Source organism: Megalobrama amblycephala, linkage group LG11 (assembly GCF_018812025.1).
Source record: "Megalobrama amblycephala isolate DHTTF-2021 linkage group LG11, ASM1881202v1, whole genome shotgun sequence".
In the NCBI taxonomy this organism is placed as follows: domain Eukaryota; kingdom Metazoa; phylum Chordata; class Actinopteri; order Cypriniformes; family Xenocyprididae; genus Megalobrama; species Megalobrama amblycephala.
In genome coordinates, this window is record NC_063054.1 from 1,488,667 (window position 1) to 1,507,720 (window position 19,054).

Sequence of the window (19,054 nt, forward strand, 5' to 3'; positions counted from 1 at the left end):
AAATACGAAAGATCTATTGATTTCTGCCAAGATTATCTCTATTGTATATATTTCACCATCTTCGTTGGGATACCATGAAAACTAAAATGAGTTCAATAACTTCTGCCAGTTTTCACCTCTGATATTATAACAGTTATTAAGAATTTAACTTGTATTGACTCAGAAGTATGTGTACGCATTTTGTCTGGTGCTGTTGCCATGGTGAATCATAATTTCGGAGCTCCATTGATCATGTCTTTTCATAGTCGTTTCATAGCGCTTAACTCAGAGTCGATTGAACTAACTGTTCTTAAACTGAAAACTCAAGAGTTTCCCATCTCAGAGTAAGTCAACTCAGAGTTTAAGTTTTAACTCAAATTTGGTTGAACCTCCTTATTGAAACGGGCCCCTGATCGTACCTTTTTATATTCATATCCATTTGGGAGAAATATTTTTATTTTTTTTGTAAATAAAAAGTAAATATCCTTCTAAACAAACAGCTGCTGACAACAACAACAAAAGATCATAAAAATTTTTAACATCTGGCAAATCAACAGCTGCAAACATTAATACCATAAGCCACAAGTTATAAAATGTTGTACATGGATGAACAACTATTTTCTAGGCTACACAGACACGTAATTACCTGCTTGAAAACAGTTTTGCGTTAATATTTTCAGAGTCGCTTTAATGTAAAACAGGAAATATTGGTAAAAATTCTTAGACATCACTGCTTTGGCTCTCGGTGCCCAAGATTCTCATCTTTGATGACTATTTTGAGCGTTTTCTTTTATAAAGTACTGTGGCTTCCCCGATGGGCATGTCTGACTGTTCCAAAAAAGTATTGTCCGGACCTCCACTGGGAAGGAAATATAGAGAACGGACCACTTGGACCTTTAATTTAATACCTCTGTTATAGATGTTTCTCTCTTCTTGTGTTCAGATGCCTGTGATCTCACACTGGATCCAAACACAGCAAACACTCGTCTCATTCTGTCTGAGGAGAACAGGAAAGTGACGCGTGTGAAAGAACATCAGTTGTATCCTGATCATCCAGAAAGATTTGATGAGTATCCTCAGGTTCTGTGTAGAGAGAGTCTGACTGGACGCTGTTACTGGGAGGCTGAATGGAGAGGAAGTGCTTATATATCAGTGGCATATAAAGGAATCAGCAGGAAAGGAGGGAGGGATGACTGTATGTTTGGATACAATCACAAATCCTGGAGTCTGATCTGCTCTGATGCTGGATTCACTGTCTGGCACGATAATAACAGGACGGTTGTACCTGTCGTCCGTTCATCCTCTCATAGAGCAGGAGTGTATGTGGACGTGTCGGCCGGCACTCTGTCCTTCTACAGAGTCTCTCGCACACACACACTCACACACTTACACACATTCATCACCACATTCACTGAACCCCTCTATGCTGGATTTAAGGTTTATTATGATCCTTCAGTGTCTCTTTGTCAAATTAAACAACAGACACACACACACTTGTAAATCTTCTTTCTAACATCCACATGCACACACAGTCATCAAATCTCACATAATTAGTTTTATTAATTTTTAATTAATGTATTTTATTATGTGGAGGATAGAAATCTAGATTAGACACATTAATCTGTATGTAAAAAAATATAATGAAGTTTCTTTAATATTTTCATTGTAAGCTGATCATCAGATGTAATAACTGTACATTTATGATTGATTTAATCATGAATCGGTTTATGAATGATTAATGTGAACTGATGACAGTATGAATAATCATGAATGTGATGAGAACACAGGCTGAATTCAGTCAGAATAAATCACATCTCCTGATAGTGTGCTTTTTTTTCTGCTCTGATTTATCAGCGATTCACTAAATGAATTCTGCAGATCAGGTGATGGTACATACTCAGAGTATTTCTGCTGAACAGTTTATCACAGTGTAATTCCAGTCTTTTAGGAGCTTCAGAGCTCAATCTGCTGCCTTGATCACTAGAAGATCTTCATCAGCATCTCTTCTCCATGAGCACAACAGCTTTATATGACAGGAGTCTCTGTTCCTCAGCTAAAATATCTCTGTAATCATAAAAGGATGCTGCCTTATTGGGACATTACTGTACTTTACCTCCCCTACACCTATTCCTAACCCTACCTGATAAACACTTTATTCCAACTATTAAATACCAATTAGGCCCTTTATTTTATCTTTACTTAAAGTAAACGCCTTTCCGAGCTGATATGCGATGGGAAAAGGAGAAGAGTTACAGATACAGGTGGATTTGAGCTCAGGTTGTTCATATCAGAAGCTCACTCGACCCGTCTTATTCTCCACATCACTGATCCTGTTATCAGACAGGTTTCTTTTGTAATTTTGTCCGGCTCAATCGGACACTGGTGGGCGGAGTCAGTGTAAATAAACACTCCATAAATATAATCACATACACTGAATGTGTTGTTATTATTGGTGACTGTTTTATAATATACTACAATACACTTGAGGTGTAAATAATATCTGACTCTATTTGCACTAAGTATAAATAATATCTAACAACTGTTTTTACTTTTGAAACTTTTAAGTATTTTTTAAGTTCTAAATATGATTTGTCAAATTATTGTTGTCAACTGTCATTAAAGTTTTTGTCAGTATAAAACTGTTGGTTCTTGTTTACGGAATTAGTTCATAATTGGTGAATATAGTGTAAAATATCTGATTTGACATTAATTCACGTTGGGCTGCAGAGTTTCTTCTCTATGATCATATTGGACTAGCTGAAGGTGCTTTGGATATATGAGTGTCATATTTGGTAAATATTATATTGCTGAATGAATCTCTTCACATACAGACTCCAGTCAGGCTTTGTTTTGTAGATAATGTCAGTGTAACGTGTGCTGTGTGGCTTTAGTTTTAAAAAACTGAAGTTCAACATTAGTTGATTAGTTAGTGATAATGTTGACATTTGACAGCATTAAAAATGTGATGGACAGTGATTACAGAATTGTAATATTTGTGTTCTGAGTTGTGATTTGTTCTTTATTTGATCTTTTTTTCTTCTGGAAAGTAGATTTTGAGTTGTATAGATTGTCCAACAGTGATTAGTGATGTTGACTAGTTTATTCTAGATATTTTCTTGTGTTATTTATTAACAGCTGAACACATTCACACAGGCGTCTTTAGTCGTGGCATCACAGTAATGACAGAGTGTGGTTTATATTTTACAAACACTAGGAGTGTCAATAGATTAAAATAAGATCCGAAACTGAAATAATTATTATAAGATCAATTGCATTTCTGTGAGCTGAATGTTCATCAGGATTCTCACTCTTTTAATTACTGGATAAGTATTGAGGATGAGGATTTAAAAGAGAATATATATATATTTTTTATATTGTATATATATTAATTATACAAATGCCCAGTGTTTTAAGATGTTATTAATTTCCAGATCTAAAAATCAAACTTTTGATTTTGATATGAGTTTCCTCATATATTCAAGTTTTCCAAGACTGCGGAAAATCTGGTTTAATAATTTGGGATTAAATGCACACACAGTCACATGACTTTAGACTAATGAAAACAGTTTCAGCTCATTCAATCCCAGTGACAGCCTTTGCAAATGTTCACATTTAAATTCAAAACATGAAATGATATTTACAACACACCTGTACGCTAATACACAAATACTACTCAGGTTTACATACTTGAGCATTTACTTTTTCTGGTGTATAAAGATATTGATCATCTAGAATCTCTGTGGTCAGCAATCAAGATCATGCTGAACATTATATTGATCATCACATGTATAATCCATCCATCATCCCCTATATTAGGATAATAAAGCCCTTATTTATTCAGCAGCAATAACTCACGTCTACTGTATGTGTACAGTACTGTCCTCATATATATGTCATGAGAAATTCAAGTCTCCTCCATCAGAAGTGCTTCTGTAAACTATGAAACTGTGAGGACGGGTAATGCAGGAACTGTAACACACACAGTTATAACAGCTTCATTCCTTCAAACAAACAGCTGCTCCACATGAACTGCTCTCTGTCTGTAGCTGTGAGGTCCGTCATGCACTTTCATGAGGAACATGAAACACCTTCTGTTCAACAAACACATTTTGTCAATGAGAAAAATGTTTTGCTGCAATGCCATCATTGCCATGGTGACTTGTTACACTTGAGTTTTATAGCATCATCTACTTCTTCTAAGAGTAAATCTTATTCACATCAGTCTATTTCTATTGCACTAATTGAATTTACATGTTTTAGGGAATCCAGAAAGGAAGTATCAGAGCCAGTGCATTAGCTGGATTTATAAAGATGAGAATAAAAGTGATGAGAAAAGTGAGAGAGAGCTTGATAATCATCAGTGACGAGAACATTAATGTTCATTTGGTGGATTATGTTACGTTTACAACACTGTCTTTCAAGATTGAAGAAATATGAGGGATTTTGTTGACCTTTTTCCAATCTCTTAACTCTTGACCTGACAAAGGCCCTTCTGCTTTTTGTTTGTAGATCTCATTCAATTCAGTTTAATTCACATTTATTTGTATAGCGGTTTTCACAATACATATCGTTTCAAAGCAGCTTTACAGAAAATGCATGTGTCTACATCACAGTTTAGAGTGATCTGTTATCAGTGGTGACTGTGTGTAATGTATTTCAGCAAATAACAGTTAGCTAACATAATGTATTTATTTTAGACAGAAACAGTGAGCCCATTGAAGTAATTATTCCATCTAATTATTTGTAATGCAGATCAGTCAGTCTCAATTTTTCGTCAGATGAGAGTCTATCAGAAGACACCAGAGAAAGAGACGTCATTTCACACACTATTTGAGTGTTTTTGGTGCTCCAGGTATATGTATTCTGACTAGGGTGAATCAACCAAATCATATTTTTGCATATGTTTTCAAAGTATTATTGGATGAATGCAGATGCTTATGAGTCCATCGATCAACCGTGTCATTTAAAGTAATATTAAAATCCCCCACCAGTAAGAACGGCTGTGGAAACTTCCCAAACTACAATAATATACTGTTTCTAAAGACTCAAAACATTTGTCATTCTCTGCATTAAGCTTGTACACATAAATATCAACCAACATAAAAACTAAATCATTCTTACTAAGTAAACATAAAAAAAAATGACCAAAAGGGTGCGAAAATGCATTTTCAGTAAAAGTGTTTAAACTGTTTCATGAATAAAAATAAAGCTTTTCTTTTAACGTCTCTCAGTCCCCTGGTATTAAGTGAAACAAGTGATAAAGACACAAAACAAATAGTCCAGAACAGATTAGTGTTCAGAATATAAACAAGAACAAAGTATGTCATTTTGTCGAGCCTCATCACTTACAACAACAACAACACAAGACAAGTTCTGTGAAGACTTCATGTTACAAACTCTATGTGCTTCTACCAGCAGCTCGAGCAAAACTCAACTTAAATAAAACATTACTGAAGGGTCTGGAGTCTAAAGAGAGTCTTCTGGAGTCTTGAGAACCATCAGCTGTCCAGAGAAAAGGAGATTAAAACCAAACAGATTCATATCTTGATTTCTCCTTCTCCTTGAATAAATGTTGGAGCTCCCGTGAAGAAAGCCATTTCCCAGCATCCCGTGTCTGTTTCACAAACGGCCACAGCTTGGAGTGTCTCTCTCCATCAGCTTTAGAGAAGTCTTCTTGAAGAGAAATCCATTATCTTGGACACAGACAAAAGTCTTCACCCACTTTCACATTTCATTTCTCATCATTGGCGATGTAAACTGAAGAATAATGTGTCGTGGATGGGAATCAGCTGTTCTCTTCTTGTCCAGTCGATGTGTGATGTCAATCACTTCCGAGAGATGCCCTGATTCTTCAGGAAAACAGTTTGGCAGACCTTGATGGGCTGCAGATGCACATTTTCATCCTTATCCTCTGAAACACCAACACTGTAAAAAAACTCAAATTTTCAAGGCAACCGACTGCACAGAATTTTTGAGTTGAAGATATCAACTTAATTTTTTAAGTTTTGAAGAACTACAATTATTAAGTTGCGTCAGCTAAGTTTTTCAAGTTCTGACAACTAAGTTTTTTAAATTCAAGTTACTAGAACTTTCAAGTCTGTAAAAGCTTACTATTTTGAGTTCAGATTACCATCCCCTGTAATAACTTACTATTTTGAGTTTAAATTACCCCCCCACATTAAATCATCCACTGACAGTAAACCAGTTAATTTATGCATGTTTATTTGAACGACTTTGGCACAAACAGCTTTACAATTCCACAATGTAATCTTATGCCCAAAGCAGATACATCAGGTTTCAGTACTATAATATGGGCAGTTTTATTTTTTACTTTCCGACTCTTGTTGAGACCTTACAAATAATGCAATATTGACAAAGATTACCGATAAACAGTTGTATAGTGCCTAAGAACAGAATTGTCTGAATCCCCAGCTGAAAAAGCCAAATTATCTGAACTTTCTGAACTTTGAAATTAGCCAAAAATGCAAACATGCAGGCTATAACAGTAATGGTGAAACACAGCTTGCTTCTAATGAACAATCAATACCGTAGTCTCTTGACAGTAATATGACAGATACACATAAAACATTTGTTTTTAAATTTAAAAACAAATTCAAATATAGCACTTGTGTACAGAGCAAATAAGGCACATAAGTCGATAAATTGGGGAAATCATATGGAACAACATAAAAACTAAGGTGGTCTATGTTAAGACTTACAAAATATACAAACATAATAAATGAACAGACATGATAAAAGAAATCTTCCCCATGGACACTTGCCACACCAGCAAAGATGCAGACTATAACGGCAATGCTGAAACAAAGCTTGCTTCTACTGAGAAACAATCAATAGTCTCGTGACAGTTATATGACAGCTAAAAATAACAAATAAATAAAAGATTTGTTTTTAGTCAAAATAAAGGAACAATATAAAAACTATAAGGTGGTCTATGTGTAGACTTACAAAATATCCAAACATAAATGAACAGACATTATAAAATAAATCTTCCCCATGGAAAATGAATCACTGGTTTAACAGCTTGGTCTTGAAGCTCTGGACACGCTGTGAGCAATTGGTTGACATTTCCATGAAAATGTGCTGGATAGTTTCAAAGGTATACCTGATGTCTTTTGGGAACTTCATGTTGAGGGCATAAAGCAAGCCAAAAAGATACGCAAGGGCAGTCGGGGTGTCTGGGATGTCTTTCAGGACAATGGTTTCCTCCAACACAAGGGCAATATTAATGACTGCGTCGTTATCATCATCAAGCACTGTGAGGACCCCCATCTTGATGCCTTTCATCTGTTTGTCATCTGCATCAGTTGCCTGACAAAACAAAAACACCACTGAAACAATGTCCTGTAGAAAACTAGTCAATAAAGAGTGATGTCTATTTGTGTATGGCCTCTTTGCTATACAACACTACTAAAAGCTGAAGGTCTTCCAAGCTGCACTCACCAGGCATCTAGAGAAAAGCTTCTCAGTATTCTCCCGCAGAAATATGGGAAGACCTTCCACAGCTGCCTGTCTGCGATGACTTGTGATGTCAGATGTCTGTTTTGGAAGAATATAAAGACAAACAAATACTTTTGTTTAGCTCTGTGAAATGTACTTGTGCATGTGCACTTGTGCTTGTACTTGTTCCATTTGTATTCCCATCTCTACAATTGTACATGTAGGCAGATAAAATAATTGCAGGCTCTGTTAGTTAGGGGCCAAGCCCCGAAGGGGCTGTAGCCCCTATTGTAATTGTACGTTTTCCCTTTTATTATTATTATTCTTCCTCCCGAATGGGAGTCTATGGCAGCCCTATCAACGGAACATGAGAAAATGATGAAATTTGGCACAGTTGTAGAGATGCTCATGAATAGTGATTGGACCAAATTTGGAGTCTCTAGAACCAACTCTATAGCGCCACCACCAGTTCAAAATTTCAACATTCTAACGGTTTTAACATTTGAACTGTTTGTCATAGAAAAATTAAATTTAGTTCATCTGATTCGTCTCTTCATGCTGATGCTATTCAACTTCTTACATTAAGTCTCCACCCATTACAGTAGCGGCCATTTTGAAAAGTACAGTATTTGTTTTTTTCGCTTCTCCTCCTTCAAAATTTGTCCAATTTTGTCCAAACTTTGATCAGGTGATCTTTGGTCTGAGCCGCACAGAAATGACCGAACAGATTTTTTTTATTCATCTTTGTTCAAAAGTTATGATGTCACGAAGTTAACGAGGTTGACCCAAAATTGCTATAGAGGCTGTATCTCGGCCAAACTTTGAGCAATCGAAACTAAAATTGGTACACTTGATCAAGACCATGATCTGAGGTTCCATGCCAAATTTGGGAACAGCGCCACCTACAGGTCATGAGATCTGAAAAATGGCTATTTTGGCCAATAACTTTTGAACACTTTATTAGAAAATCAAGATCTTGGTGTCTATGGATTCCCTGTGCCATGCCGAATCCGAGGATATCGAATTCGTCAACATCGGATGAACCACGTGTCCGCCATTTTGAATTTTGTCATAAATTGCAATAACTTTTAAACAATTTGACATATCTTCACACAAATTGGTACGTATGACCTTTAGAAGGTCCTGAAGGTACCTGAGAAGTTTCAACACAGCGCCACCTACTGTTCCACAGATGTAATGATTATTGCAAAACCACTTATAACTTTTGAAAACACTTTCCAAAATGTGTATGCTTTATGTCATTTTATTCCCTGGCTTATGCCGATTCCGACGATGTGTCATTTGTCATTTTCCTTAAATGTACCTGTCTGCCATATTGAATTAAATCAAAAACAGTTTTTTCGCTACTCCTCCCACAAATTTTGGTCAATTTTGTCCAAAATCAGCTCAGATGATCTTTGGACCGAGCCGCACAGAAATGACTGAACGGATTTTTGATATTCGCTACCATTCCCAAGATATTCATCTCTGAATGTGACCTTGCTTGTGTTTGTTGTCTTATACTAGTTAGCTTAGCACAGTAATTGCTTAGCATGCTAAACTATTGCTATTCTTTCTAATGTGGTCTTCAGTCAACAGGTTAACCAAAACTTAGTTGGCATTAAATAACTTTGCATACTAATATGGTTAACATGCTATGAAGCTTTTTTTTTTGTGAACTCTTTCTCACACTGAAACCTCTGCTTAGCATACTGATGAACTTGCATGGCTGATTAGCTCAATGTGTTACGCCACGGATCCCGAATGCTCTGCATCGTGGGTTCGAAACTCAGTGTGACACATGCCCAGACCGCATGAGGTACTGTGGCAGGAAAAGATGCAGAACTTGTGTCTGTTCTAGGCATTCTGCCTAAAACTGGTCTAATCTGAAGCTATCACATGCAATTCCTTTATGTCCAAATTCGTAGTTATTCTTCTTCCCCCTGTATGGTAATCAATGAACCATAAGAAGGAAAATTATCAAATTTGGCATGCTTGTAGTGATAGTAATTAAAAGTAATTTGACCAACTTTGGAGTATCTAGGACTAAGTCTATAGCGCCACCACCAGTTCAAATATTCACTTTTGTAAAGGTTATAACTTTTGAACCCTTTGTTCCAGAAAAATGAATGTCAATACAACTGATTCCTCTCTTCATACTGATCACATTCAATATCTTACATTAAGTCTCCACCCAGTACAGTAGTGGCCATTTTGAAAAGTACAGTATTCCGTTTTTTCGCTACTCCTCCTTCAAAATTTGTCCAATTTTGTCCAAACTTTGATCAGGTGATCTTTGGTCTGAGCCGCACAGAAATGACTGAACAGATTTTTTTTATTCATCTTTGTTCAAAAGTTATGATGTCACGAAGTTAACGAGGTTGACCCAAAATTGCTATAGAGGCTGTATCTCGGCCAAACTTTGAGCAATCAAAACTAAAATTGGTACACTTGATCAAGACCATGATCTGAGGTTCCATGCCAAATTTGGGAACAGCGCCACCTACAGGTCATGAGATCTGAAAAATGGCTATTTTGGCCAATAACTTTTGAACACTTTATTAGAAAATCAAGATCTTGGTGTCTATGGATTCCCTGTGCCATGCCGAATCCGAGGATATCGAATTCGTCAACATCGGATGAACCACGTGTCCGCCATTTTGAATTTTGTCATAAATTGCAATAACTTTTAAACAATTTGACATATCTTCACACAAATTGGTATGTATGACCTTTAGAAGGTCCTGAAGGTACCTGAGAAGTTTCAACACAGCGCCACCTACTGTTCCACAGATGTAATGATTATTGCAAAACCACTTATAACTTTTGAAAACACTTTCCAAAATGTGTATGCTTTATGTCATTTTATTCCCTGGCTTATGCCGATTCCGACGATGTGTCATTTGTCATTTTCCTTAAATGTACCTGTCCGCCATATTGAAATAAATGGAAAACAGTTTTTTCGCTACTCCTCCTACAATTTTTGTCCAATTTTGTCCAAAATCAGCTCAGGTGATCTTTGGACCGAGCCGCACAGAAATGACTGAATGGATTTTTGATATTCGCTACCATTCCCAAGATATTCATCTCTGAATGTGACCTTGCTTGTGTTTGTTGTCTTATGCTAGTTAGCTTAGCATGCTAATTGCTTAGCATGCTAACCAGTTGTCATTCTCTTTAATGTGGCTCTTCAGTTATCAAGTTAACCATGAGCTTCATTAGCATTAAGTTAGCTTAGCATGCTAATATGGTTAGCATGCTAAGTAATGCTTTTTTTGTGAATTCTTTGTTAGACTAAAAGGTTTCTTCCACAGTCTGTTGAATGTGCATCCTCAAGTAGCTCAATGTGTAAAGCCAGTTATCTGAAGAGCCCTGTATCCGAAGTTAGTGGGTTCGAATCCCAGGTGGAGCGGTTTTATAAAATAGTGTGTTTTGATTCCTTTACTGCCTCTTGGATTAGAAATAAATGCTTTTTGTTTCATGCTGTGTTCATTTTCATCTAAGCTTATGTACATTCTGAGTTCATTCTTGCCCGTAATTCTGAACCAGCTGTTTCATGTTTGTTCATTTTCTGCTGTTTTTCCTCTTCCTGCTCTGTATTGCACTACAGCATGATGAGCTGCAGAATGATCTAAAGTGCAGCTTTATAAGAATTCTTCATTTTGAGTTCATTTTCACATGAACTAATAAACTTCGGCAGGTGTGGAAACATTCACTTGCACAGTGGTGCAATGAGATGAGAAATGGACCTTGGACCCGGAGGTCGTGGATTCAAATCTCGTGTGGGGTTCCTTTATACAATTGTGTGTAATGAGTCATTTTGATACCTTTTTTATCCAAATAAGGATTGTGCTAATCTTTATTCCTCTTCAATGAGATACAAGTATTTTAGTTCATTCCGTGTTCATTCTCTGAACTTCTATTGATTTTCATTAGGGGCCAAGCCCCAAAGGGGCTGTAGCCCCTATTGTAATTGTACGTTTTCCCTTTTATTATTAGGGGCCAAGCCCCAAAGGGGCTGTAGCCCCTATTGTAATTGTACGTTTTCCCTTTTATTATTATTATTCTTCCTCCCGAATGAGAGTCTATGGCAGCCCTATCAACGGAACATGAGAAAATGATGAAATTTGGCACACTTGTAGTGATGGTCATGTCTAGAAATCTGACCAATTTTGGAGTCTCAAGGACCAACTCTATAGCGCCACCACCAGTTCAAAAATTCAACATTCTAAAGGTTATAACTTTTGAACCATTTGCTCTAGAAAAATACAATTTAGTACATCTGATTTGTCTCTTCATGCTGATTCTATTCAAATTCTTACATTAAGTCTCCACCCATTACAGTAGCGGCCATTTTGAAAAGTACAGTAGTCCGTTTTTTCGCTACTCCTCCTTCAAAATTTGTCCAATTTTGTCCAGACTTTGATCAGGTGATCTTTGGTCTGAGCCGCACAGAAATGACTGAGCAGATTTTTTTTTATTCATCTTTGTTCAAAAGTTATGATGTCACGAAGTTAATGAGGTTTACCCAAAATTGCTATAGAGGCTGTATCTCAGCCAAACTTTGAGCGATCAAAACAAAAATTCGTACACTTGATCAAGACCATGATCTGAGGTTCCTTGCCGAATTTGGGAACAGCGCCACCTACAGGTCATGAGATCTGTAAAATGGATATTTTGGCCAATAACTTTTGAACACTTTATTAGAAAATCAAGATCTTGGTGTCTATGGATTCCTTGGGCCATGCCGAATCCGGGGATATTGAATTTGTCAACATCGGATGAAAAGCATGTCTGCCATTTTGAATTTTGTCATAAATTTCAATATCTTTTAAACTATTTGACATATCTTCACAAAAATTAGTATGTATGACCTTTAGTAGGTCCCGAAGGTACCTGAGAAGTTTCAACACAGCGCCACCTACTGTTCCACAGATATAATGTTTTTTGCAAAAATGCTTATAACTTTTGAAAACACTTTCCAAAACGTGTATACTTTATGTCATTTTATTCCCTGGCTAATGCCAATTCCAACGATGTGTCATTTGTCATTTTCCTTAAATGTACCTGTCTGCCATATTGAAATAAATGAAAAACAGTTTTTTCGCTACTCCTCCCACAAATTTTGTCCTATTTTGTCCACAATCAGCTCAGAAGATCTTTGGACCGAGCCGCATAGAAATGACTGAACGGATTTTTGATATTCGCTACCGTTCCCGAGATATTTGTCTCTGAATGTGACCTTCCTTGTGATTGTTATCTTATGCTAGTTAGCTTAGCATGCTAATTGCTTAGCATGCTAACCAGTTGTCATTCTTTTTAATGTGGCTCTTCAGCTATCAAGTTAACCATGAGCTTCATTAGCATTAAGTTAGCTTGGCATGCTAATATGGTTAGCATGCTAAGAAATGTTTTTTTTGTAAATTCTTTGTTACACTAAAAGTTCTCTTCCACAACATGTTGAACATGTGTCATAATGTAGCTCAATGTGTAAAGCCAGGTACCTGACGAGCCCTGTACCTAAAGATAGTGGGTTCGAATCTCGGGTGGAGTGGTTTTATGAAATTGTGTGTTTTGATTCCGTTATTGCCTCTAGATTAGAAATAAATGCTTTTTGTTTCATGCTGTGTTCATTTTCATCTAAGCTTCTGTACTTTCTGAGTTCATTCTCGCCCATAATTCTGAACCAGGTGTTTCATGTTTGTTCATTTTCTGCTGTTTTTCTTCTTCCTGCTCTGTATTGCGCTACAGCATGATGAGCTGCAGAATGATCTAAAGTAAAGTTATTAAATATAACATTCAGTGCAGTTTCATAAAAATTCTTCTTTTTGAGTCCATTTTCACATAAACTAGTGAACTTCGGCAGTTGTGTCAACAGTCACCTGCACAGTGGTGCAATGACATGCGCAATGGACACTGGACCTGGAGGTTGTGGGTTCGAATCCCGTGTTGGGTGGTCATTATGCAATTGTGTGTAATGAGTCATTTTGATTCCTTTTTTATCCAAATAAGCATTGTACTAATCTTTATTCCTCTTGAATTAGATACAAGTGTTTTTAGTTCATTCTGTGTTCATTCTCATCTGAACTTCTATTGATTTTCATTTCATTTCCACCTGTCCTTCTGAACCAGCTGTTTTGCATGTACATTCAATTTCTGCTGTTTTTGCTCTACCTGCTCCGTATTGCGCTACTGCCCCTTCTGGGGCTTGGCCCCGAATTGCTGCTTGCAGCTATATTTTGTTAGTGTTTCTTTTTGTCTTGTAAGGATAAGTTCACTATTTTGCACTTTGTGCCCCCTTTCTGGGTTATCTTGGATGAAAGAGTGTTTGACGAACACTCAACGAACACCACTAACCAATCAATAAGTTGCACATCTTTGAAAACTAACGTTTAGGGTTGATTTAAAGACAGGTTTGTGAATGCATGTAGCTAGCCATTATGAAGCATGGCAGGGCCGATTCTAAATCAGCCAAAACCTCAAGACGGGACCAATAGTCAAAATTCTGGTGTCAAACACTCTATTTCATCAACCCAGAGAGGGGGCTCAAAGTGCAAAACCGTGAACGTATACTTTAAATATTACTGTATTAAATAGTCAATCAAGATGGAACTCGCTCACCAATGTAGCTGATGCAAAAAAAGAATGAAGTTATTACATCAAAAGTGCAGAGTGCTAGCTTGGTAGTTCCTTCTTGATTAATGGTTTAAATATTAGTGGACAAACTGAAGAAAAGGCCTTGTAGTCAATATAACAACCTGTTTGTCAAGCATTTCCAAAAGGGTTTCCATCTCTCGACTAAAGGCGCCCTTCCTGGCACGATACAATTTCAGTAGAGAAGGGGTGAACATCTCAAGGGCAGCTTTAAATGTTCCCATCAGGTCCTTTGTGGTCACACGAGTGAACTCTTGACAAATCTGAACGAAACAAATGCAATACAAATACAACAAGCTGATAGTGTGATTTCATTATTATAATTAAGACTGCAAACTCTCAGCCATGATGCAAATGAACCTACATACACTATTATGAAAAAAACATAACACAAATGTAAACAAATGCACCAAGTTCAAGAAAAAAATAGATGCTTTGCCTGTTCTTCAAGAAATAGACCGGGCCACCTCTCTAGAACCTCTGAGACCATGGGCTCCATCTCTACAATCTCCATTCTAGATGTGATGTCCATCTTCTGTCTGATGAACTCCATGTCCTTGTTTTTCTTCTTCATGGCTTCAACCAGGGAAGACCTCAGGTCTTCCAAGTCATCCTCAGTGTGGCTTTCAGGATGATCTGGTACATGGTTGACCTCACCTCGTTTTGTTTTTTCAAGGAAAACCTTCCCTCCGGACCACCATCCCCATCATCATCATCTCTTCTTCGCCTGTTGACACCATGATCATCTGCCTCCTCCCTTCTTGATCTCCTGTTGACACCAACCTCATTACATCCAGCTTGACGTAGTTTTGATCTGTAGTTCCCCATCTTGTACTTTATGCTGGTTGTCCATCCCGCATATCCAGTACCACCACCAGGCTCTTTGAGGCAGATGTTTGTTGACAAGCACAGCGGCAACAGAATGGAACTCATGTTTTTCAGGGTAGGCTTTCACAGAAAATATTTCTTGTGCCAGCTTGTCCAGAATCTCTTTTTTCACATCTCTGGTTACATGTAAACCCTTCCCTGATATTTCAAACGTGTCATTCCCCTTGCGGAGTATCAGTTCAACATCATATGAGAATTGTGGTACTGGGAACGGAGTGGGCCACTGTGAAACGTTCCTGCTATATGTCCGCACAACTGAAGATAAGCTGTGGATTGAGTCTGGAGATCCAATGATGGCTGTGTCAAGGGAAGAGATGGAGGATGACCGAGTTGGTGTTGGAGGTGGTGGTGATGGCATGTCCTCATTGCTCCACAGAATATGCAAGACAGCCTTTTCTGAAGGCAACTCTGCTATGTCAATCAGGTTGCAAACTGCCTGGCCAAAGTCTGAGTCTTCATACTGTATACAGAATTCACCCACAAGTTCAAGTTTTTGACGCAGTTCATTGTACAGTTCCTCTAAAGTTTCAGGAACTTTGGTCAGCCGAATCTTACGGACGAGTTTGGGATTTATGTGGACCAGAAGCAACAAAGCCTGTGAGGACAAAAGAAGAACAGATATTTGCATGACACTTTAAACTGAAGCCATATACATTCATGGCCAAAAGTATTGGCGCAAATTCACTCAAGAATTGTTGTTTTTTAAGCAAAATTCGCACACTTTTGAAGGTTTTTTGATAAAATAACCAAACCAGGATATTTTCAATAACTCAACACAACTGAAACAACAATTGGTTTCCCCAAATGTAACAGAATATATCACCAAAATACTGCGGGAAGTGAATACATGGTCGAAAGTGAATGCATGGTCGAAAGTATTGGCACCCTTCACAACAAGTGTCTTTTGCTGTGATAAAAGCACACTTTTCATTGTTAAAATCCAGTGCTAAGGTTATGGGTAGTCAGACGTCAGCTGTGGTACCACCCTTGAAAAATATCAGCCCATTTCTAATGGACAAAAATCTCCAGTTTACTCACTATACATCTCTGTTGGTTTATATGGACAGTATGAGGTTTTCTTCAAGTAAAATCGCATTTATTATCCTTTACAAATGGGCTTATAATACTCAGGAATGCTACCACAGCTGACGTCTGACTATCCATAACCTTAGCTGTGGATTTTAACAATGAAAAGTGTGCTTGTATCACTGCAAAAGAGAGGTATTTTGAGTGCCAATACTTTTGACCATTCAGTATTCACTTCCCGTAGTATTTTGGTGATATTTTGTGTTGAATTTGAGGAAACCAATTTTTGTTGTTTCAGTTCTGTTGAGCTATTGAAAATATCCTGGTTTGTTATTGCATAAAACCACCTTCAAAAGTTTGTGAATTTTGCTCGAAAACCAACACATCCGGAGGGATGCCAATACTTTTGGCCATGACTGTACCTTGAACACTTAAAATCAAGTCATTAACACATGACAAAATTATGAAAACATACAAACAGAAAGGTGCTTACCATTTCAATTTACTGCAGTAGCCAAGCCCTTGGGGTCACCATCAAAGTTCTAGCAACTTGATATGCAGCCAATGGGTGGTAGTCGTTCAAAGTCTCTGGATCCAGGATCTCTAAATCTGAGTGACAGTTATCAATGAGTTGGTAAGTCCGATAATGTTCCATGTACCAAGATGATAACCTTGTGGTGACAAAATACACTTTCCACCACTTGTCCACCAATATGTGTAGTATTCTAAAGAACTCTGGCAGTCCACTGCATTCACCCGCAGACACTATCATGTCCCTCACATACTGGGTCCCATACAAATGTACTTCTTTGGCAAGAGACACATCATCTTCATTTGGGTACTTCTTTTCTAGTACTGTCCTGAGCTTTTCATCTAAAGATGATATTTTCACTCTATCTACACTACCAACATGCAATTTTGGCTTGAACAATTGCTGTGTGTCAAGAAGATATGCCATGAGCTGTTGATGCTTAGTGGAAAGGGTGAGTAGTACATTCTTAAAACAGTGAGCATCATTAATTGCCTGTTTGAAAAAACTATGCTTAGACTCAAATCTAAACGTCCACAGATCCACTAATGGCCCAAAGCACCGTGTGAGATGCACATAGTGATCAATGAAGTGATCCCACATGGAAAGAACCTATATGTGGATATATGCGCATATATGAAACCTATATGCAGTGTATATGTACATATATGCTGCATATATGCACATATATGATAATATATATGCTGCATATATGCGCATATATACTGCATATATGCTATATATATGCTGCATATATGCGCATATATACTGCATATATGCTATATATATGCTGCATATATGCGTATATATACTGCATATATGTGTATATATGCCACATATAGGCAAAATTGAGGTGCATATATGTGCATATACAGGAAATATAGGTCTCCTGTATTGCTTCTTCATATCCATATATATGCCCTATACATACAAGATATGTCTTCTATATAGCTAATGGCAGGATCTGGTCATTTTGTAGCTCATATCTCATTTTTGACTGTCATACATGATGCCTAGCTCATATTTTCTATTATCAAGGCAAAAACTAAGAATTAACGAAAAAAATTATGCAAGAACTTATGTATGTGCGAATGTAGCAGTTATGTATTTAGACAATTATTTTGTGATTCCACTTGCCATGACCATATTTGGGGTTTCCTGCCGCCATGCTGACTTGGGGTGTTGACGCACTTTGCTGCTTCCCAGTCTGCATGAGACATCACAGCGGTAGGTCGCACAAAGTTTTTGCGGTGATTCAATTAAGGCCATGTTTCATGTAACAGCTGAATTCACATGATATATTTGTATGATTGTAATCCAAAACCCCTCTGTGATGTACATTCAGATGTTTCGTTGATTATTTTTCTTTACTTAAGTTACTTTTAATATCTCTCTTTCTCAGCGTTGTGCGTTGCTGCCGCATGCTGTTTGTATGCTGCACAAGTCCTCATATATTGCCATTTGTGTTATACAGAATAAAGTGAGGACCTGATGGCAAGTTTTTTCGCAGTCTGTCTTTGATTACGACACAACGCAGAAAACACACCGCTACACGAACACGTGAAATTGGTCCCACATGGAAAAAACCTATATAAACATATATGTTTCAATATAGGTTTGATATAGGTTTTTAATATATGTGACATATATAAAATTGGCCGTTTTATATATGTCACATATATGTAAAACCTATATCAAAACCTATATTGAAACATATATGTTTATATAGGTTTTTTCCATGTGGGATGCTTTGGTTTCAACTTAAATTAAGGAAAGGTGTCAGTGAGTAACTGTCGATGGTCAGCCAATTTATTCCCTAAGTAACATAATGTTCCCTCTGATAATGTAGTAGACACCATAATCTCCACAATCTCTTTAAGGTCCATTAAAATTTCCCATGACTGCTCTTGTTCAGGTATATAGCTCCCGATCAAGAGAGGTAGCATACGTAAAAGTGCCCAGTTTTAATGTCCGTTACCGTTTACCTTTCCAGATGCAAGGCTCGTCTTTGTAATTGCCTGTGGCTTGTTGACCAAATCAGAGAATTTGTATGGAAACTGTTTTATGTGGTTATTCAGTCCATCGAATATAATGAAACCTTTTCTAATCAATTCTTTCAAACACAAACTTAACTCCACTGCGACAACACCTTCAAATAGATCATGCAAAAGATCAGGGGGAAATCCAGTAACTGGGTGGAAGAAAGACAACTTACTTAAAGCACAGGATGATTTTACCCCATTCACACATGGCTTAGGCTTATCAGTCAACTTGAGTTGTTCCACAAAAGAATCGTGTTGCGTCACAGTTCTCAGTGGAAAGTTCCTTGGTTCACAATTTCCAATTTGGTCTCGACTGATGCAACAAAATCTGCAGAATTTTTCGATATTGAAAGCTTCCTGAAAACCTGCTAAGCTATGTGCACCAAGGTTATCAGCACAGACACAGAACACTGTTCCCTTTAAAACGTATCTAGAGCCTCAATATACACTCCTATCTTTTCAAGAAATCCAAGATCCT

The 19,054-nt window shown here is 37.3% G+C and overlaps 2 protein-coding genes across 2 annotated transcripts in view; one reads left to right on the plus strand and one right to left on the minus strand.

Annotated features, from left to right (window-relative positions):
* LOC125278874 (stonustoxin subunit beta-like) overlaps positions 1-1,782 on the plus strand; it is a 4,173-nt gene extending 2,391 nt beyond the window's left edge. The window contains exon 3 of the mRNA XM_048208270.1: positions 923-1,782. Within this exon, the coding sequence (XP_048064227.1) occupies positions 923-1,479 (557 nt within the window). The 3' untranslated portion in view covers positions 1,480-1,782. The remainder of the gene's footprint in view (positions 1-922) is intronic.
* A 13,096-nt stretch (positions 1,783-14,878) lies between these two features.
* On the minus strand, positions 14,879-16,636 carry LOC125278723. The gene is made up of 2 exons (XM_048208069.1): positions 16,499-16,636; positions 14,879-15,574 (listed from the first exon to the last, which is right to left on the minus strand). Exons 1-2 carry the CDS (start codon positions 16,499-16,501, stop codon positions 14,879-14,881), a joined length of 699 nt encoding a protein of 232 aa, XP_048064026.1. The 5' UTR covers positions 16,502-16,636.
* Between the last annotated feature and the right edge of the window lie 2,418 nt (positions 16,637-19,054).